We start from the raw sequence: 23,668 nt of genomic DNA, 5'->3' as shown, positions 1-23,668 counted from the left end.
GCTCGGGGCCCTGGGACTCCCGGCGTCTGGGCACACGTCCCCCCCAGCCAGGCCGAGAACCCAGCGCGGGGATTCGTCGGGCATCCCCGGCAGCCGAGCGCTCAAGTTCAACTCCGGAGCCGCCGCACTCGCTCTGCGCGGAGCGAACTCCGAGCTCGCCGGGGCCCCGGGCTCGATTCCTTTCACCCGTCCGTCCGTCCGTCCGTCCGCCCGCCCGCCCGTCGGGCTGCGCCAGCCCCCGCGCCCGCTTACTTTGCCGCCGTGGCTCACGCCGAGGAGGTGGTCCCGCAGCACCTCCATGGGGCAGGTCCAGGTGGAGTGCACGAACGTCCCTCGGAAGATGTGCGCCAGGGGCCGCATCTGGGCGGCACACATGGCAACGGCGAGCGCAGCGGAGGGTGAGCGGGTCGGCAGGGCGCCCCGGGGGAGGCGCGGCGAGGGCGCGAGCGGCTGCGGGCGGCGGGGCTGCGGGCGGCTGCTGAAATGGCACCAGCTCCCGCCTGCTTCTGCCCCCGCTCTCCCCGGCGGTCCTCTGCCCCCTGCAGGCCGCGCCCAGGGGCTGGCTCCCTGCCTCTTCAACACCAACAGGATCTTCCTGCTTGGAGTTGGCACCGCGCTCCCGTGGGTGTGGTCTTTCTCTCCTCCTATGCGTTAGTTTTTTTTTGTTTGTTTTTTTTTGTGTGTTTTTTGTGTTTTTTTAATATATTAACTCTTTGAGTTTCCAAAATCACCGCTCATGTTGCAGTTCTTTTAATCCGTGGTGGCTGTCGTGCACCCAGGGGGGCAGGAGACGAAGGAAGGAGCTGGTGGAGCCGGGATTCTAGCTCTGTACCTTGAACTGGTCACTAAATTCGCTTTAGCTCTCTGGCCCCCACCTCCTGCGCCTTTCTTTAGTTGGCACGCCTAGCTAAAATTGCATCTGCCTGTTTTCTCTGTTCTTCAAACCCTAAGGCTGTTTGTGCCAAACCCTGGACTCTTCAACCTGTCACACTCACACCGCCTGACCTGACACAAGTTCAGACTAGGGTGAAAGGTGAGTTAGGGCGGCCAGCCTTGTCCACAAGTTTCACTGCCAGCTTTTGCCAGCTGCAGAATGTGTCCTCACCTGACCGTCCAGAAACATGTCTTACGGGGCTAATCTGGACCCGGAAACACCTCTCTTCACCTTGAGGCCAATATTTTGGTCCTTCTGTCCATCCACAAACAATTCCAATTCTAATCTTTCTCATACCTAAGCTCTTTGATTTATTTCCAGTTGTGCAAGGGGGGTGGAAATAAATACTGAACCCAACTAGCTAGGAATGGCAGTGTGGCATGGCTTGGTGGAAAACTGCTGGGTGAGGGACCAAGAGACGACAGTCGATGAAGGTGGGCCTCGGCACCCTTTTCATCCTCACCTGTGGAAATGGAACTTCCACCGGGTGGTTGCCAAGACTGCCTCTAGCTCAGTATTCCTTTCCTACACGACACCCACAATGTCCTTTACTAAGTTCCTCCACAACCAACTAGTGTCCACTCAGGGCTCTGCACCTGTGGCTCCTTCTGCCCCTAGTGCCTCTTGTGGATCTTCACATGGACAGCTCTTCTTACTACTGGCTTACTTCGCTTGTCAGCTCTTCGGAGAAACCTTCCCCCCCACCAAGCTAGTAGCAATCCCCCATTAATCCATCCTATATCTGCCGTTGCATTTATCATATCCATCCTCATGTATTTCATGTTTTTTCATTTATTTATGCTTCTCTTCCCCCAACACACACATACACACACACACAGCAATGGAAGTACCACAAGAACAGGGGTTTTGTGCCTAGAACAGTGCCTGGTGTTTCATACATATTTATTGAATAAATGAAGAAATGGTTTTTCCAGAAGCAGAGCAATATCTTGAGATAAATACCTGGTTTTGGCTCTTACGTAAAGAATAAACGTTCCATTGCAGTGCATGAGTAAGCTTTTCCTGAACTGCTGGTTTTATAATATAAGGCTAGCTTGAATAAATTATTTTTCCAGTCCCTTCACTCCTCCCAATGTCTAGGGTGACCAACTCATCCCAGTTTATGGGGGACTTTCCTGGTTTTAGCACAGAAAGTCTCAAAATCCAGAAAACTCCTCAGTCCCAGGTCCACCAAGGTGGTTGGTCACTCTGCCAAAGACTCAGATTAGGAAGTCCAGAAGCTGAAAGCATTGCACTTGCCTTGTGGGGACATGAGCCCTTTCTCCCTGTCACTTTCTCCTGATTCTGGAGACCACACTGCCTCCTGGCAGTCCCAACAGCCAGAACACTGAAAACATCCTCTTGACCTAGGCCTGTATACACACAAACCTCAAAAAGAAAAGTGAAAAAAATGTCTGGCTGTTATTGTAAAAAAAGAAGTCCATTAAATGTTCCCAAAAGATGTGTTAGTTCCCTAAAACAGATACAGCCAATATATTTCTAATGACTATCCAACTATTGAGACTAATGAATTAGAATGTATCTACTTAGTAGAATTTAATGCAGTTATTAAAAACAATTAGGGAAAACATGTAGCCATGTGGGAATTACGTAGAATAAAATGTTAAGTGGTTTTCTTTAAATGACATTTATGCTTGGTTAAAATCATGAAACACCTATAGGCATACTGGCTAGACTTGAAAAGGTCTAACAAACAGTGGCTATTTTCTTGTTGGGGTAATAGAATTGCTATGAATTTTTTTTTAAATATGTTTTTTATTGATTTCAGAGAGAGGAAGAAGGAGGGAGAGAGAGATAGAAACATCAATGATGAGAGAGAGTCATTGATTGGCTGGGGTTCTAGCCCGAAACCCTGGCATGTGCCCTGCCTGACCTGGTATTGAACTGAGATCTCTTAGATCACAGGTCGATGCTCAACCCCTGAGCCACGCCAGCCGGGCATTTTGTTTTGATGCTTACTGATATTGTTGCTTGTGCCTCATGGTGTGAGTAATTATAGTATAGACTTACGTAAAGCTATTCTTAAATAGAAGGAGCGGCCACATGCCTCCAGGTGACATGGCATTTGCATTCCTCAGGTAGGTGCTCACGCTCCTGAGCAGTGCAGTTCTGCTCCCATCCTCAGCGCGGCTGTAGGCCCCCTGCTCCCTCAGCTCAGACCCAGCACCCTCAGCTCAGCCCGTCAGGGAACTGGCTTCCTGACGGCTCTCCCCCCTTCTCCACTCTCAGACCCAGAGACCCCTTTAAAGTGCTGGTCCGCCTGCCATTGCGAAGCCCGTCCCGGTCTCCCCAGGGAAATGTTCTCAAGGTTGCTGAGGTTTGGAGGGGGAAAGGAGTGTGGAGCTTTTCCACTCGCCTCTGAAACATAGCCCAAGCACACTGCAAGCCAGCTTCTGGTTAATATGGTTATTCTGACAGGGCAAAGGATGCCACAAGTGGTATTTACTGTGCTTCAAAGTCTCAAGGAAATCACAGTTTCTGTTCCTCAGCTCTTTCTACAGCCCGTTTACATTCATGCATTAGAGCTGAACCTTGGAGATTGTTATTCAATGTGCATTTCACTGCTATTCTCTAGTATTCCCACTACCTGTCAGTAATGGCTCCTTTCAACCCTCACCGACTCAGTTTCTCAAGAGGAAATCCACCAATGGGATGTGCTGCCAGGGCCCGACCCCCACATTTCACTTCCTTCCGAAGAAAAGGACTCTCCTTTGCATGGGTGCTTCTCGGGCCCTTCCCCCCTCCCACACACCGTGCGTTTGCTGGCTCACCACCCCTCTGCCTGCCGGGCCCGTATACCGCCTTCCGGGGCGCCTGCCTCGCTTTACCACCCACCCTCCCCGATCCAATCCTTCAGCCCAATCGGTGCCCCCAGCCCCTCCAGGAAACCTTTGCTCTTCCTCTCTCCCCGGTGTTAGGTGCTCCCCTGTTCGTCTCCTCGGAAGACTGCGGGATCCTAAAGGACCACGCTCTCTTTTTCTCCTTCCTTCCTCTGTATCCCCTCACACAGGGCCTGGCCAAGAGGAGATGCTCAACAGATTTATATAAATGCTGAATTTCAAGAGATGGCTCTACTGCTTGTATTTTAGTGATTAAAAAATAAGGGGCTATAGTAAGCATATTAATGGTGAGATTTTCACTGGGACTAGAACTTAAGAAAGAGCTTTAGCCCTGGCCAGGGTGGCTCCGTTGGCCAAGCGTTGTCCCATGCATTGCAGTTACATTCTGGGGCAGGGCACATGCTCAGGTTGTGGGTGTGATTCCCAGTATGGGGCATGGAGGAGGCAGCTGATCGATGTTTCTCTCTCTCCCTCTCCCTTCCTCTCTCTCTCTAAAAATCAACAAAAACATTAAAAAAAAAAAAGAGCTTTATTCTCTTGACTTCATTTTCCAACATTTTATTATGAAAATTTTCAAACCTACAGGAAATTTGAAAAGCTTCATTTCTTAACATTCCATTTCTCTCTACTTCAGATGGAAACAAGTGGTCTCAAAACTTCCCAACTACTAGGTGGGACCAATATATTCTGAACTCTAATTGCTTGAGGCAAAAGACTGGGCCATAGTATGATCAGTTTTGGCATTTTGGTCACCTTATTGGTGTAATACCTGCAGCTGGTCAACCTGTCCTGCTAGGTAGAACTTGACCTGCTTTAAAAGGCTTTCTCCTCTATCTCATTTTGAGCCACACAACAGCCCTATAAAATAGGGAGAGGGTGTACTTTAATCATTTCAGAGATGGGGAAACAAGTTCAGGGGCATTGGCTTGCCTCTCCACTTAGTATAGGATGGACCTGGGTCTTGACCGCAGTTACTCTCACACACCGTCCCCTCACAGGAGACTGCGAAGAATTTTTCATTCAATTTTTTCATGACTCACTGGTCATTGTGGGTTGTCATCTACAACTTTCCCATTGTCCATGGTTTTCCAACCATTGCCACTGGCACACAGACCCACCCTGAAGTAAAACCAAAGGAGGAAAATAAACGTAGGACCTCGGGGAGATAAACAATCCAGTCAGCACAGGCTAGTAAAATGCTCCAGTGAAAATAAGGCGTGTTTTCATGAGGCACAGAGAATAAAGGGCTGGCGGGTTAAATGGGAAGCCACGTTCCTCTCCTATCCAGGAGAGAAGTTGTCACTGCACAGCGGAATAAATGCCTGCCTATTTTATTTATTCTTTTTGTGTAGCTAAATCTATCAGTTTCCATGGTGCCCATGTTCACCATGGAAACTCTGACAAGCTCGTTATACTTTAAGGGGGAAAAAAAAAGAAAGGCACTCCAAAAATCTGAGATGGAATAAGTGCATTCCTTCTAAAATTGTGTTCTTCTGAGTAGGAAGCCTTGATGGATAGCAAATCATAATGATCTCAATTTTCCAGTACTTAAGTGAGAATGTAGGTTTGCATACCCAACGAAGGAGTACCCTCGCCCCCCCAATTCTTTATCTGTGTAGCAGTAGTTATGTCTGTGCATACTCACTTCTGCATTTACTAGAAATAGGGAGAGAGATGGCTCAGTCCTCATTTAGCCAATTTTTATGAGACTGTAGTGCTAGCCCTTATATATTTTATTCTGTTTGCTCATGAAACCAATATAGGAACTCTATAGCATGACAGGCATTATGCCAAGCAATGTGGATAGAAGAATGAAACAGATGCTATCCTGCCCATACGTAACTTGCAGAAATCTTCCTTCTCACCTCTAGGAGTGGAACTAATAGTTTTCACACTGTTAGCATAACATTTCCCCGGCATGACTGGAGAACAGCATATTATCATATATACTGCATATCAAGTTTTGTGATATGAACATAATAAATGGCACTTAAGATTAGAGCCGAAGTCACACATACAACCCAGAGGTGTGCGACTTCTTTAACCGTCTTTGTTTTAAAGAGGTCTATATGTTTAAGTAGATACTTCATCATTTTGTAAAATTGTATACGTTCGTTTTTAAAGATTTGAATATTTTTAAAAATACTCATACCTCATAACCCAGATCTGTCATCAACACTAGCATTCTTGAGGTTTTCTTAGAAAAGTTTGAATATAGAAAAGACAAAAGATAAGAGACTAGAGGTTTGTAGAGGGAAAAGTAATCTAGGAAAAAGCTACCTCTACTTTGTAGAACAGAAGTTAAATTTGGAGAAATTTGGGGAAAGGCATATGTTTTACCTGAATTTTAATGAAGAAAGAAAAATTTCAAAACAAGAGAACTGAGTTTCAGTTGAATTAGTTTTTATGCCAAGCTGGTGCAGGAAGATTTTTTTCCTGGATAGAAAGCTTTCAGTATCCTATAAGTGACTGTCTCCACCACCTGCTCTTACTGCTGATCCTTAGGATCACATAGCGCCTTAGCTATGACAGCAAGCTCAAAACAAATACTATTGACCTGCTGTTACTTAATCTACATTTCTACCCTAACATGGGTTATAAAAATATTCTACATTTAATATCAAAGGACAAGCAGTGGATAGAATTGATATCTATGGGTTCCTATTCCAGCTCAGCTTCTAGCCAATGATGCCTTGGGAAAGTCATTCCACCTCTTCCATCCTTGGTTTCTAAAATATGAGATCACATACTATCACTGGTTCCTTACTTCTTTACTCCCCAGAACTAATTTTCTTATTTCCCCTGCTCAGACCTTAAATTTTAAAACATTTTATCTATAAAGAAGACAAGATAGATGCCCAATATAAGTTGTTGTTGAATGAATTATTTCCCCATTTTCTTTCATTAAAGACCAAATTAACTACCAACCACAGCTCCCGATCAACATGAACTGTCTAGTGTTATCATGCTGAATTAACATAATTCAAACCAAAAAAACAGATCTAACATTTGACTTAGCTCATACATCTATCTCATGTTGCACAAATGTTAGAAATAGCTGAAGAAATATAGTTTTGAGTTTGTTGAAGCAGAGTAGGAAATCATTAACATTATTTCACATATTTCTGGGAACTAGTTGCCAATTATTCTGCCTTGAACTAGGAGAGTTTACTTTACACATATCCAACATGTCACAGTGACAATTGAGACTTAGAGAATGAAATCCTATTTAGATGCTAATTCTTGAGACAACAGGGAAGGGTTGGTTTTCCTCACAAGTGTCCATGCACAGCTCAGATGACTTAAGCTGACAGTGGTGTCCAAGTTGGGAAGATGCTCAGCCTAGCTAATGACGTGATAGGCTATACACTGAGAGCTGTTGCATGCATGTGAGTCCATGCTCCTAAAGCCAAGCCAAATTTGGGCTTCTACTCCAGCAGAAAACAAACTATTATCATCCTTAGAAAAGTTACACAATTAGTGCCCCTTTAGATAGGTGTACATTTTATATGGAAACTAAAAGCTAACTGAAAATCAAATTGATAATGATGTTTTTAAAGAAAAAAAAAAGAGTTATGAGAAATTCTTAGTCTTATTTGAATATACAAAATTAAACTTATTTGGGAAACTATAAATAAATGTCAAAAATTCCTTCCTCTGCATATTTCTAAAGGGATGATTTTTAATATTATATATATATATATATATATATATATATATATATATATATATATATAAAGGAACTTACCATTTATGGAGGCTCTTTTATATGAAAAGCAAAAGACACTAATTATAAATCTAGCCCAAATGGGAGAGGAAAAGCATCTAAGGGAAGCACCTTTTTTTGTTGCTTTTATAAGTTTGGTTTGTGTTTTCAGGATTCTTTGTGCAAGGGCGCATAGTAGGAACTCAGTAAATAGTAGATGATTTAATGTTACATTATATCTAATAGCCCAATTCAAACTCACTCATCTCTTTCCTTAAGCATTAAAATTGCTATAGTGTACAAAATACTATCATATGCTGTGAAGTAAACAAATGTAATTTGAGTTTGGGGCATGTGTAAGTAAAGACTTTAAGTTGAAAGCAGCAGAAAACCAGCCCCAAACATCAGCAGTGCTGAGGATGAAACACCTTTGTCTTGGGTAAGAGCCTCAACTACAGGATCTTGAATGCTGAGTGAACTTCGAGCTACTAGAAGCACCATAAAGTCTTGTAGAGTGATGGAGTTGAAAAAGACTTAAACTTCTAAAGAATCTTAAATTTGACTTCAGTCCTCCCTTGTTATTTTAATGTTCATGTTGTATATTATATTGAGCTGAAAGTTGTATTTCAAAATGTCACACAATTTGTCCTAGTTTGACTTTCTCGAGCAAGAAAGAAATCAGTACTATCTCCCACATGTTGACCTTCCAAGACTTGAAGATGGTGGGGACTGTCCCAAGTCTTTTTCTTTTTTCCCTACCACATTCGTCATCCCACTATTCTATCTTTTTTTAAAATATATCTTTATTGATTTCAGAGAGAGGAAAGGAGAGGGAGAGAGAGAGATAGAAACATCAATGATGAGAGAGTCATTGATCGAGCCCGCAACCAGGGTATGTTCCCTGACCGGGAATCGAACCCCGATCGCCTGGATCCCAGGTCGACACTCAACCTCTGAGCCACACCTGGCCGGGCCCACTATTCTATTTTTATGTTTCTTTTTTTAAAAATTATTATTATTTTTAATCCTCACCTGAGGATATGTTTTTATTGATTTTTAGAGAGAGAGAACGGGGGAGAGAGAGAAACATCAATGTGAGAGAGAAACACGGACCAGTTGCCTCCTGTATGTGCCCTGACCAGATGTGAAACCCACCACCTCGGTATGTGCCCTAACCAGGAATCAAACCCACAACCCTTTATTTACAGGAGGATGCTCCAACCCACTGAGCCACCCAGCCAGGGCCATCCCACTCTTCTTCAAGATAGTTAAGAATGGTAAAGAGTACATTCAGAAATACTAGATGTGAGCAACTGGTAGAATGTGAGATGTCTTTACATGGTTCAAGAGATGATTTTAGCTCTCTCACAGACACTGCATTAAACAACGTTGAATTATATATAATTATAGTGAGAAAATTACTTCTATTTGAATTTTCAATCCTTCTTAAGTCAAGAACTTCTCAGTTAAGTACTAAAAGGTTTAGTAACCTGCTGAATTCCTTTTTTAACAGAGAGAGACCTCAGAACTAGAATCTTCTGTGGGCAACAGTATCTAGCTAGAATCCACATCATTATTTTGTTTATAATGTGTTTACGTTTACTGCTTCTTCCTGCTTATGGCAAGGGGTGCTGGCTTCTCTTTCATAGCTTTGGCATAGTTGGTTTCTCATTTACAGATTTGTATAGTTTTCTAGTTAATTAACTGAGTTTAAGTTTTAAAAAGTGAGATTTTTAAAAAAGAAAATCACAATACAAATTGGGCAAAATCAATATGTGTGCCATGAGTAATATCTGAAGTTGGGAAAAGTCAAACAGATGACTAGCCTGCTCTTGAGTCTACCACTTATTAGGTGATCTTAGGTGAGTTGTTTAGCCCTTTAAACCTCAGTTTTCTCATATTAAAATGCAGATGTGATAATACCTATTTCACTGAGTTACTGTGTTGTGACAATGTATGCAAAATGTCTAGCAAATAACAGATGCCTTATAAAAGTTAATTCACTTCTCTTCTGTACCTACCTCCATTCATTCCTGGGCCTAGGTCGCTCCCTTGAGTGCCCTCAGGGAGCCTGATGTAATAGCGTAGATATGAGCTTTAGAATTAAATCAATCTGAAATCATATCTCAGTTTCATTCCAAACAAGTTATCAGCCTCTCTGAGTTTCAGTTGCTGCAATTTTCTTTAAAAGTGCTTCACAGGGATGTTGAGATTTGGGTGACTCCTAGTTCAAAATCTGGAACATAGTAGATCCTCAAAAAATGTAGTCTCTGTTGCCTCAGTGCCTGGTCAATATCTTATTTAAAGAAGACACGTGGAACTGTTGTAATATTTTTTAAAAGTATAACAGATGATGGATACAGTGACTATTTTAGACCCCATTCATAGAATTACAGCTGTACAACTTCTAGTATTGTTTGGGTGAATATCTCTAGGAAGCCAGTTAGTGTAAGAAGAAATGAGGTAGCTTTCCTAATTCTTCTTAAATTGTATTTGAAGTGAACAACTATTCTGCCCACAGGAAATCAGGATGATGGAAGGCCTGGAGTTTAAAAACAAGTGACTAGGGAATAATTTCCATGTGGGCTAATCTAAAAGCAAGCATTCTCAACTCAACATTCCCAGAGAACAATGTTCATGTACATAGGAGATGTCCAAATAGTATCTAGACTATACACATTGCTGATTTTTAAAATGGCAAAGAATTTATCTAAAATAGTTGAAATGCTAGAACCTGCAAATCAATAGATAATATAGATTGAGGACAGAAAAAAAGAAAGCCCAGAGATCACTTCCTAAACAAAAATTACTTCTTGTTATCAGGGATGAATTGTTCCCTGAAATTATCACACAGGGTACACTGAGCTGCCTCCTTTTCTTCCTCAGTTATGCTTTGTCCTTGAAAATGGTGGGCCCTATTTCATAATCAGGTACAAATATCCAGGGCTGCCCTATATAATGAGGTCTTGTAAGCCAGAGGCACAAATCAGAACCATTAGATCAGGTACAGTATTGTTCTGGTTGAGGATAGGATGCAGGGAGGTGAGGGGACTCCTAGAACTATAACTACATAAGTCCAGCAGAACCATTAATGGCCTGGGAGTCTCTTGGTGTGTCTGGGCTACTGTGTCCCTATGGGTTCTTAGAGTAGTACTATTGACACTAATCTGCATTTTCTTGCTTGGTTTGGAGACCTTCAGAATGAATAGCCATAATATATATACACTGAGATTGCTGCACATGTCACTTACCATCAAATTAGGCAAGAGAACAGAGGTGCCAAACACATTCTTTCCTTTCTCTGTTGTGTGACGCTGTCTGTCACAGCAATTCCATCATTTCTACCTCACTTAATATGAGCCATTGCTTTTTTTGTTTCTAGGTGCCATCCTACCACATACTCACACCCTCTCTTGGCTCCTTGCCAGGGTATTATCACATCCTGCATTTAGGGGAGTGCTCTGATATCGGTAAGCTCTCTAGTGTCAAAATTTATCTTCCACCCACCTTGGTCGGGCATCCTCAGAGTCAAGCCCCATGCATATTTGCCCTGTAGGTTAGTCTTGAAATTGGACCAGAGAGGGTATAACTCTTCCTCCTTCATCAGTTGTAGCAGGTCCTTGGCTGAGTTATTTTGTGACTTAACCCCAGTTATTGACCTGGGACTTGGGTGGGGAGATGGTGGAGGCCCCAAAGAGAGCATATAATGTCCTGCAGAGGAGAGACCTCTTCACTAAATTCAAGCACGGTGTGTGTGTGTGTGTGTGTGTCAACAGAGAGGAAGAGTGTACCATCTGTGCAGGGTCAGAGGGTTCAGGGTAATCTGGAGATACAAGATTCTTAGGAGACATCAACACAGATGTACCCATACCTTGTGTCAGGAACCCACTTGCCCAAACTCGGCATAGAAGACCTGCCTCAGCTACTCTTACAATTAAATCCCGGCCTTGGTCCTCACATTTGAACCCCTTCTTCTCTCAGTTTAAGAGATGAGAGCCTCTTTTGTATGTTTCCAGGTTGGCCCTCTGGCCTGCACATTGAGCATTTATTTGCTGATTAATCAATCTCAGCTTTTTGCTACCTTTTCCCAGGGCCTCAGTGGAACTTAACAGCAGCCAGTCAGTTCAGTCCTTGTGTTTCCTATCTCCCTCTTATTTCTCAAACCCCTGACACCTTGCACCAGCCAGTCCATCCCCTTCTGTTCATATACAGTACATCCCAGTACAACTGGTGGAAGTGTTAACATCTGCCTGGGCTATGTGTGTTCCACTACCAGTGACAGCATTCTCATTGGCAGCCAGGACATGGTGATCCACTCCAAAATCCCATCTCAGTATCTCTCTTTGTGGACCAATCCTAATGTCGCGAGCTGGGATCACTGAAGGCAAACCCTGAGAAGGAGCTTAGAGAGTGCTCTTGGGATCAACACCTGTGAATTGAAGTAGAATTGGGCATAAGAAAAGGGTGAATTTCTATGATCGATAGGGAGCTCTGGTGCTGAGATGGCTCTTTGGGCAGATCCACGTTGGGGGTTGAGGGACCAGGTTTTTATACTTCCCAGAATAAGACGTCATTAGATGAGGACTGCCCCGGAAAAAAGTTACAACTTGAAGTTTTCTTCCAGTACAGCATAAGACTGACAGGTGAAAGCTATCTTTTGACAACTGGGGAAATTTATGTTCATTCTGAAGAGGGATCAGGGTGGCACATCACGGCACCCAGCAAATTACACAGCATCTCATTTAATCATTATAAAAACATGCTGCAGCTTTTATAATTATTGCCATGCTACTCGTAAGGAAATTGAAGCGTGGAAGGGTTACATAGCAATTATCTCAAGGACACACAGCTTCGGAGGCCACACCATCTCTGAAACAACTACACTCCTTAATTCTGCTCAATTTGCCATTGTAAGGTGGAAGCAGACACAGACAGTACTTAAATGAATGAGTATGGCTGTGTTTTAATAAAACTTTATTTACAAAAACAGGTGGTAGGTGAGAGTTGGCTCACAGGCTAGTTTTCCAGTTTAGAGGTAGAGCTAGAGGCCAACTAGAGCTAGACCTTGAAGGACAAGTAATCTTTTTTTTTTTTTTTTTTAACTGATAGAAGAAAGGCATTGCAGCAGGGGAAATGCATGGTGTGGTTAGGAATGGCAAGTAGATACCAAACTACAGCGTTGGGCTCATAAACCCAAGGGTGCGATGGGATGGAGTTACAGTTTAAGACCGCGGTTATGAGGTAAGGGTGACAAATGAAAACACTGGAAACCGCTGAATGTTTACTTTGGCACTTTTATTTGCCTGGCACATTTTCCCCACATCCTTTGCCTAATTAAACTCTACTGACCCTTCACAACTTGGCTCAAGCAAGGTCCATTTACATAGTAAAGCCTTCATGGACCTTCTCCCCAGCCTCAGGCTGGATGAAGTGCCTACCTCGTTATGCCCATAGCCCCTTAGGAACCTTAATTATATAAAAGTGCACCAGCCCGACTGGCGTGGCTCAGTGGCTGAGCATCGACCCATGAACCAGGAGGTCAGCGTTCGATTCCCGGTCAGGGCACATGCCCAGGTTGCGGGCTCAATCCCCAATAGGGGGAGTGCAGAAGGCAGCCAGTCAATGACTCTCATCATTGATGTTTCTAACTCTCTCTCACTCTCCCTTCCTCTCTCTGAAATCAATAAAAACATATTTTTTTAAAAAAGAAAAAAGAAAAGCAATGTAGAGTCCCCTCTGCCTCTACCCAATGTGTGTATTCAGTTCTGCAGGTCTTAGCTTTTTCTTACGTAAAGTTCTTAATTATCATTTTCTACAAATCAAGCTTTAGACCTCACCAAAAACTATTCATTTAAGTGTACTGTTATCAAAATTAGGTAGATTTAATCCCTCCTTGGAGCATCTGTTTCTTAAAACAACTCTTCTCTATAGAAATAAGCCATTAAATGACATGAAAGAGATCTATTTAGGATTCGTAGTCCTCTACCCCCTTCTCCCCGCCCCACAACCCACTCACCCCCTCACTTCTGTTTTTATTGTTGTTCTTTGTTTAGGCTTACTTTAACCTACTACCTTTATTCTCTCACTAGATGAATCAAAGAAAACTCCTTGGCATCTTATTTCAGAAAGATGGACAATTTCTAATGTGAATACACAATTTGAATAAGGTCATTCTTTGTTGTTTAAGTATCTTTCATGCCTGCTTACTGCATGTGCTGGTGGGAGGTGCCAGAGGCCAGCAGAAATATTTCCAGTGTCATCCAACAATTTCTAGCCGGCCCAAGTCACCTACGGTGCAGGAACTTTCTAGGGGAAGAAATGCTCTGGCTCAAGAATTTGCCTGTCCCAGCAAGAGTCTGGTCCCAGGCTGATATAACCTGCTACCTTTAAATATTCAATTCATTTTGCTAACTCCATTACCTTGCTTTCAAGCCTACCAAGCAACCCTCTGATTAACATCAGACTTCACTAGCAAAGATTTGGGGGAGCAGTTAAATTTCTCATGGTCAGTTAAGTACCGTAGCATTTTGGTTTTTACATGGAGTCTGTTGTGAGCTAGGTGAGCAAAACCAGGTGGGGGAGCTGCCAAAATCCTAATAATGCAAATAACTAACCCACTCTACATCAATACTAAATGCTTATTATATGATATTCTATATAACAGCATTGAAAAGTGAATAATAGTCCTGGCTGGTGCGGCTCAGTGGTTGAGCATCAGCCCATGCACCAAGAGATTGAAAGTTTGATTCCTGGTCAGGACATATGCCCAGGTTTCAAGCTCAATCCCCAATAGGGGGAGTGCAGGAAGCATCCTATTGATGTTTCTCTTCCATTGATGTTTCTATCTCTCTCTCTTTCCCTTCTTCCCTCTCTAAAATTAATAAAAACATTTTTTAAAACCATGAAGAATAGCCCGGCCCGGAGTGGCTCAGCAGTTGAGCGTCGACCTAGGATCCCGGAGATTAGGGTTCAATTCCCAGTCAGGGCACATGCCCAGGTTGAGGGCTGCAGCCGATCAATGACTCTCTCATCATTGATGTTTCTATCTCTCTCTCCCTCTCCTTTCCTCTTTCTGAAATCGATAAAGATATATTTTTAAAAAATTAAAAAATAAAAATAAAACCATGAAGAATAGAATCTGTCTTCCACTATTGTTAAGATAAAAGATATAAAATGCCTAGCACATGGCAAATGCTCAAAAATGAGAGTAGTTGTTTTGAAATGATCATTATTACTAATACAATTAGCAAAGAGATTGTCAGTGTAAAGCAAATTTTCGGAAGAATGAAGAGAAAGCCATCCAACACACTCCCACTCTGCCTCATTCCACTGAGGCAGGATAGTAAGTAAGAAGCTAGGAAAATTCCCTGGCAATTGGAAGGGGAAAACTGAAACTGATAGCTGAACAAACTGGCCAAGCAATTTACAGGCAGATACAGAGCGTCACCAGGGCAGAAACCCCACTGGTTGCCTAGCAAAGTGCAAAACTGGTGCGGGACCTCCCCCACCCAGGATGGACTTTCCTCCCCTGGCATATTGTGGGCCATGCAGTTTAGGGCCCCGACCTTTCCCCCCTAAAGATAACATCTACGCCTGCGGTTGTACCAGCCCCAAGCCCAGAAAAAAAGCAAAACCACGTGGGGCGAGGCCAGGACCAGCTTCAGTGACTAATGACTCCTTGCACTGGTGACTCTGTCAGGATACCCCTGGAAAAGCTGATGAATATTCTATTGGGATCCTCCTCTAAGAGCTCCCCTAAACTCCCAGCCTTTAAAACCCTCAAGACAAGGACCCAGCGTGTCAAACCCGAGCCTTCTCCTTTCTCCTCTTACTCCCCCACAGGCATGCAGCTCCTAAACTATAAAGGGCCCCACGAGACTTGCAACAGGAGCAACAAAGCGCAACAGCAGCTCGCCCCAGGCTGACCCCCTCAACCTGTCCCCGAGACCCCCTTTTCTCTGACTCTAGTGAGCTGGCAGCAGCCCTGCCTTGGCTCACCTTTTCTGTAACTTTCTAGAGCGCCAAAGCAGCCCTGCCAAGGCTCGCTCCCGCTGCTGCTTCTACCCTAAGCCCTTCCTTGTTGCACTGTCCCCACCTTTAAGAAACACACTCTCAAAATCACCTGGATGGTGATGTGAAATCTTTCATGCATGAAGTGAAGCACCCACATATTACAGGCCAGCCCGAGGCAGACATGCTCCAGGCCCAGGCCCCTTTCCGGTAACACCACCATTCCAGTATTTGAGCCCCTTATTTAAAAGAACATGGAATAGTGAATAAACACATTTGCCATTCACTTAGTTATAGAAACAGCTTTGTAAATGCATCAAGAATAATACAGTAGTAACAGGTATGTACAAAAGCAGCCATACAACTCTCATTTCTCTTACCTATTAATTGCTATGCAAGTTATATTCATCTCCTTTTAATAGGAAATGATTTTCTATTTAAATCCCTTTTCTTTAGGGATGTGGGTAACTGATAATCAAAATCCAGTAATCCAGTAAACAGGAAAATCTGGAAGTTTTTGGCTCAATTAAAACCAAGCAAAACAGTTGAACCTCAATTGAGATAGGATTCAAAGTCCTTGCTGATAAGTGGTTTACAGTCCTACACGTAGATTAGAAAAGAACAAGCAGACTAAAACGAAAAAATAAACAGACACATGGAAACTGAGTGTGGAAAGCCAACTAAGCTCTTTTGGAGGAAATAACTCCCAAGGTCATCAGTTGATAGTGACAAGACCTTATTTTTGCAAAGAACAATAGTAGCACTGACGAGGCCCTGTCTCATACGCCATTCATTTGATCCTCACGATGACAATGTAGGCAGATAACCTGAGAGAGTGTCCAAGGACTAGCCCGAAAGGAAAGAACAGCTAAATCTAGACATTGTAGATTCTTCCAGGAAAGATTTACTTTCATACTAAATGGAAATGTAGGATACAACAGATTCCCCAACGATCTTAAAACATGCAGATGTCCATTTTGTGTTATTAGGGTCATGAAGAATTTTTTATTCTGGGATGTTTCCTAGGAATGACTTTTCATGTTCTCCTTGAACTGACCTATTACAGGCTGGCAGTTTGCTCAAAGAGGGGCCCAAATACTCTCAGAAAAGATTGGGCAGTTACAGGACAAACTTGAAATAGGGAGCAAAAAACTAACCAGTTCTTCAATATCCCTTTATACTTTCTTGTAAACCTCATTTCTTTTTTTTCTTTTTTTCTTTTTTAATTCTCACCCTAAGATATTTTTTCCATTGCTTTTCAGAGTGAGTGGAAAGGAGAGAGAGAAAGAGACAGAGAGAGTAAAGGCGCGGGGAGAAAGAAAAAAACATTGATGTGAAAGAGATATTAATTGGTTGCCTCCCGCACGAGCCCTGACCAGGGCTGGGTTCGAGCATGCAACCGAAGTACATGCCCTTGGCTGGAATCAAACCCGGGACTCTTCAGTCCGCGGGCTGATGCTCTAACCACTGAGCCAAACAAGTTAGGGAAAACCTTTCTAATTTGTTCTAACTGGACAAGCAGATGCAGTCAGACTTTAGGTTGAAATGCTGCTTGTCTGTTACTACAGGTGATAACCACTACTCAATATCCGGCAAGTTTGCGAGTCACTAACATTTAATAGATACCCAGCACGGTGTCTGGAGTATAGCAGATGCTCAAAAAGTGTTTGTTGAATGGGTGGACAGATGGATGAGTAAACTAGGTACTGAAGAGCCCAATAAAGGAAACATCACTTCATTCAGCCAGGTTAACAAAATCCAGTAAACCAGGGTCAGAATACTCTAAAAAGCCACTGTCTTTATTGAAAAACATTCCTGAATCCAACCTAATCACATGAGTCCTTAAAGCAGAGAACATTTCCCAATGAGGTCAGAGTCAGAAGGAGATGTAAATATAGAAGAAGAGTTAGAGAAACATGATTTGAGGAGTCAATCCCCTGCTGCTGGTGTTAGAGATGGAGAAAAGGCCCGTGCCCCAAAGAATGTGAGCAGCCCTAGAAGCTGGAAACAGGTTTTCTTCTAGACTCTCTAGAAAGAAATGCAGCCCCATCAACATTTAATTTTAGTCTGGTGAAACCCATGTCAGACTTCTGATCTATAGAACAGTAATATAATAAATTTCTGTTGTTTGAAGCCACACACACACACACACACACACACAAAACATTCTTGAACTTACACTATACTTTCCTAAAAGGCTGTGTCCATTATATATATATATATATATATTTGTTTGTTTGTTTGTTTGTTTGTTTTTTCCCCTCCTCTAATTAATTGTTGAGGACTGAACTTTGGGTAAGATGGGGACAAAGTTGGAAGTTTCTAGGGACTAGGAATAGAGTTCATTCAATCTAAGAAGGTAGAGAATCCTAAATGTTCTCACTCTAAGACATTACCTACCTTGAAATATCTCTCCCACCTTCACCCCAAGCCATCCTAATGTTCATAATTCTGCAATTAACCTGCTGATCATCTTGTTGTTGAATGTGTTGATAATTATCTCTATCACTGTATCACAAATTTATTCTTTTAATATTTTAATAACGGGATGTCATATAATTGGTCTCCTTTATAATTCTAAGTATTTTACTTTATGCATATAAAAATATTATTTTAAGAAGGAGTCCTTAGGCTTCTCCAGGCTGCCAAAAAGATTTATGGGGGGAAAAAATAGTAGAAACCACTGCTCAAAAGACAAGACCCTAATTTGCATACTTCATGTCCACTGTCATCCAACTGGCAGAACTGAGTCTCACAGTCACACCTCACTGCAAAGGAAAGTGATAAATGTAGTCTTTATCTAGATCAATGTCACTAATGATGATTCCATTGAGCGCTATCTTTCAAATTGCCCGGCATTCAAACATAGAATATGAGATAGCACTGAAAATGGATCTCATTTGATAATAACTATTTTATAATACTAGAGGCTAAAACCCTCCTCACCAGTGGTTTCCAAATGAGACTGATCACCAGAATCATCTGAGAGCTTTAAGATATACATATTCTTGACTCCCGTCTCCAGAGATTCTGATTCAGTAAGTCTGGGGAGATATCCATGTACATACACTTTAAATTTCTTCAGTGATTCTGATGATCACCAGATTACTCTTGATTACTATTTACTGAGTACTAATCTGCTGAGTGCAACAAGTCCTTCTTAGTGAGTAATTTATATTAGTTACTTTGAATGATACTATTAATGAATACTTAGGCATGTAAAATCTTGTGAAAATTCAGGTTTCCTTCTTTTAAAAAAAAATTCAAGCATTATCACTCCCCTTTCTCCCTCTCTTTCCTCTCCCTCTCTCTCTCCCTCTCTCTCTCTCTCTCTGTTGTTTATCCATAATGGCTAGGGTATCCAATGTTAAAAATAAAGACCATAACATCATTTTCTCACTTAATGGTGGAGTGGCTGGTGGCCTACATAATAATTATGAAAAATAACCTGAGATGGCATGATAGTGTCTGTATGTGTAAGACCTGTTTTTCTTAAATGTGTGTGTTTGTATGTGTACTCAGCAAGTGCAGGTGAAGTGAGGAAATGGAGGCCCAGAGAAATGAACACCCAGACATACATGATTCAAGGGGGTAGTGCCAGGATTCAAACCCAGGGGTCTGTGTCTAGATGGGATGCTCTCGCTACTTCACTCCTCCAGTCCTATGCCTGTGGGACATGTAAACTCAGAAGTGAAATAAATAGGCAGCAGATATTCAGGTCTGAGGGTCAGGATAGAAACCTGGGCTCCAAATAGAAATGTGGGATTTATCAGCAAATGGAAATAAAACCACCAGAGTGGGTGAGATCTGCAGGACAGTATTAGCAATGAAAGTATTTGCATTTGTAATGGAAAGAAGACAGATTGGGGGAATTTCAACATATAAGGAATAGATAAAGAAAAAAGAGGCAACTTCCAACCCCAAAGATTAAGCAGGAGAAACACTAGCAAAGTAGGTGTTTTCTGAAAGTCCATGGAAGAGAATGTTCCAAGGAGAGAGCTGTCAGCAGAGTCAAAGGCTGCTTGCTACACATCAAGTTTCAAGGGGGACTCAAGATCCTTTGGTTTTACAAGTGAGAAGATACTTGATGATGTTGCCCAGAGTGGTTTCAGTGATGTCGTGGACACACGCCAAGCTGCAGTGGGTTGGGGTGTGAGAAGTGGAGACAGCAAGTGAATACAAGCCTTTCAGGAAGTTTGTCTATGATGAGCTCCAGACTGGGTCCAAGAGAGGGTTTTTCAGAGATGAACAAGGGCAGAATAACAGAATGATTAAGATATAAGCTTGTAATCAGACCGACCTTGGTTTGAATGCTTCCTTTGCCACAGCGCAATCTTAGCCGGTGCTTACCATTTCTGAGCTGCAGTTCCCCCATCTGCATAATATGTAAAGCAGCATCAGCCTTTAAAAGAGATTTAAAAAGTAAGTTCATAGATTTCAAAGCCTTTAGTTCCATATCCGGTATAGACTAAATGCTTAGTAAATGGGATTACCATTTTATTAATTCTATTCATATATCTTTCAAAAGGGTGTTGAAAGGCCCATGATTGAGGTAAGAAACTGAAGATGTGGGAAAGGGGGCTCATTTGTAGGGCGCAGTCCCTGAGAAGGCAGGGGCCGAGGGGATCCCAGGCACAGGTAGAGAAAGGAGAGCGGTGGGGGGTGCTAAAGTAGGTAAGTTTGTAGGTGCTGTGCAGCAAAGTAGAGTCATTTTCTGCCTGGTGCCTTCTATTTTCTGAATGATGCAAGGGTCGAGATCATGTGTTAAGGGGTAGGAGGTAGAAGCACAGGATTGAAAAAGCAGAAAAATCTTTAAATGTCCACCATGGAGATCCCAGGGAACTACTTTAAGGTTGCTGGTAAACATGGGCCTTACAGAACAAGTTAGGGAATTTTAATCACGTCTTAAGAACAATGAGTTCACACCAAACACAATGCGCGTCATATGGTTCGTGTTTAAAATGCCATGTTTTATGTTTACTAGATCACTTGATTTGTTTCTCGCCTACAATATTGGTTGATCAAAAACAACAAAAGACCCCACTGCTTCAAAACAGCCTTCCATATCAATCAGTTGCATAAAAATGACATTTTGCTTAGAGTTTTTAAAAGATGGTGCACATCTTTGATAAAAGTATTGCTGTTGCTCATAACTATTGATATGACTCACACATCCTATTGATAAGTGTGCTTACACCACTCTTTAAATAGCACTGGCAAAGAGAAAGAAGCAAGAAAGCAGCTTTTTAAAACATTAACTTGCTGTTCTTGCATAGGAGGTGTACAAGGTTGAGGTTTAACTTTAAATACAATAGATTAAATTGTGAATGCCAAACTAAAGGAAGTGATTCTACAATAGACACAGAAATTTGTGATTCCTTTTGATAATCTTTACAATATCATTTAAAAACCTGTATCTTTGTGGCAGAAAAGTGGAAAAACATCTCACTTTCACAGTGGGAAAACATCCCACAATCTGTCACAAAAATGCCACTGATTGGTTCTTTATGTTTAGTTTGGTTGATAAAGTGTATATCTTTATCAAGCCATCATTACCAAAATAAAATAATGCCATTTGATTAGGAGTAGTCAAATGGAGAGAAATTATTTTTCAGATCACCCAGTTGAAGAGAAAGATATTTATTCTTGTCTTCCTTGTTACAAAAACAATATGTGTTAAGTATAAAAACAATAAAAAAGAATAAGCTATATTCCCATCATAGTGAAAGAATCAGTTCGCATTTTATTGCATATACCTCCAACATTTTTCTAAGCATTTCCATATATCCATGTTTTTAACAAAAGAGATCATGCTATTTTGAAATCTTTTTTGACTTGCTAATGTACATTTATGAACATCTTCAATGTTATTAAATAATCTGCAGTCTTTGTATTAGCTGTCATCTGAATTTCTAACATTTAGAATACTAATTCTTTATTACTAAATATTATTTTTTTCACTGAATTTATTTTTGTTGTTGATGCTATAAATTACAATAGGATAAATATCTTTATGGACAATTCTTGGTATATAACTGTTATTTTACAATGGGATACTATTTGGCCATAAAAAAGAAGGAAATCTTACCTTTTGAGACAGCATGGATGGACCTGGAGAATGTTATGCTAAGTGAAATAAGCCAGTCTAAGAAAGACAAGTATCATGTGATTTCACTTACATGTTTGAATCTAATGAACAAAATAAACTAACAAACTACAAACAGACTCATAGATATAGAGAACAGGCTGGCAGCTGTCAGAGGGGAGGAAGATTGGAGGGCTGGGTGAGAAAGGTGAAGGGACTAAGCAAACAAACAAACAAACAAACAAACAAACAAGCTCATAGACACAGACCACAGCAGGGGGATTATCAGAGGAAAAGAGGGATGGGGGAGGTAGAAGAGGGTAAAGGGTGAATAAATGGAGATGGAAGGAGACGTGACTTGGGGTGGTGAACACAATACAATATACAGATGGAGTAGGACTTTATAGAGCTCATTTACCATTGTAGCACCATAAAGAAGAATGAAGGAGGAGCTTTTATATGCATTATCATAAATTATAAAGGTATTTGAATGGTTCTAAGGAAAGAAATGAGGAATCAGTTTCTCTTCTCTTAATGCCTGATTTATATTCTTAATACCTTTATCTTCCATGTATATTTTCACTCCTCTCTATTCATTCAAACAGTATTTCACGCAGGAAGACCCCCTAGAATCAGTCTGACATAGTGGACTTTAGTGGTTGTGTATTGACAACCGTTTTTTCCCTTCTTTTGTGTTTGCAAAGCCCGATTTTGTTCTGTTTTCCACTCTTCAGGGAAGATCAACCTACACCCAACTTCAGGGTACATACTAACCAATCATGTTTCACCCGTTCCTTTGCCGGAGTAATTGGCTTGGGTATAAGCATCTGACACACTCTTAGCCAGCGAGTTGAGGGAGAAGTCTGCTGATTGACCTCTGAGAAATATTTCCTCACTTTTACAAAAGATAAACACAGAAAGTATGTCTCTTCATGCTGTCAAACACCGGCATGTTTGCTCATGACACCTAGAATGATGACTGCCACCTTGAAACCAAAGCCGCCCTACTGACCATGGCTGAGCAGGAAACACAGGAAGAATCTGGGTCCTTGATGACATCATTGACCCATGGAACAAATCAAGTCTCATAGGAGCCTTTCTTCAGGACCTCTTCATATATTTCTTTATTGAGAGAGACAGAGAAAAGGAAATTGTTGTACACAGTGGTGCCTCGGTTTTCGAACACGCCTCAGAAGTCGAACATGTCACGCGGCTTCCGCTGAGGGCAAGGTCCTGAGGCCCAGCTGTCAGCTGTGGATCCCTCGGTTTTCCAGCGTTTCAGAGCTGGAACGGTCTTCTGGAACTGATTACACTTGAAAACTGAGGCACCACTGTATATCTCAAGTCATCATTTTATAAAAAGCAAAGTCATTTTAACATTAAAAAAAAGGCATATTCCCATGAAAAAAATTGGAGGTTGAGTTAATTAAACTTTTTTAAAAAAACAGCATTCTACCCTTATTTTCCTCACTTCTTTGTGGAGTATAAAATCCCTCCAGACTCAGGTTGGGAAATCATTTAGTGGGACAAGTCATATATTTATAAACTAAATAATGGTATGAATAAAATTTTGATTCCATATAAGATAAGAGTTCTGAAAAATCAGAGATCACGAAAGACAGGAAGGCTGGGGAAACTTCATGGAGGCATGAGGCTGTTAGCCACGTGGTCAGTAGGAGTTAGATTGATTTCTGAAAAGAAAGGGGTAGAGCATTCTAGGCAGGTGAACTACAAAAACAAAAGCACCCAAGGCCAGGAATAATGATAGTGAATGAACAGGCATGGGGGAGCACTCAAGCTTGTTAAGGAAGGAGATTTCATTTAGGGTGATGGTTCCTAAAATTAAGGTTTATGGACCTTCAGGATTATATATGTTTTTTCCGAGGTCTTTGAGTTTTTAAAGACGATTTTGACATTTAGCATTTTTATTTCAGAGATGATTTAAAACATTAGTATAAGTATATGTAGATCATCAGGATGGTCACTTAAACCTAGTCACTGCTACATTATTATATTCATTACATGAATACATTTTAGTATTCATTTTTATAATCTGGTTTATATAAGAACTA

General features: G+C 41.6%; 1 protein-coding gene across 1 annotated transcript in view; it reads right to left on the bottom strand.

The window, feature by feature from the left end:
- The window catches only part of GDA (guanine deaminase), a 57,665-nt gene extending 57,290 nt beyond the window's left edge, over positions 1-375 (bottom strand). The window contains exon 1 of the mRNA XM_087823184.1: positions 253-375. Within this exon, the coding sequence (XP_087679310.1) occupies positions 253-375 (123 nt within the window). The remainder of the gene's footprint in view (positions 1-252) is intronic.
- Between the last annotated feature and the right edge of the window lie 23,293 nt (positions 376-23,668).

The sequence above is a fragment of the Miniopterus natalensis genome, chromosome 12 (genome assembly GCF_054644295.1).
Source record: "Miniopterus natalensis isolate mMinNat1 chromosome 12, mMinNat1.hap1, whole genome shotgun sequence".
In the NCBI taxonomy this organism is placed as follows: Eukaryota; Metazoa; Chordata; class Mammalia; order Chiroptera; family Miniopteridae; genus Miniopterus; species Miniopterus natalensis.
This window is presented reverse-complemented; position numbering and strand designations above follow the sequence as displayed.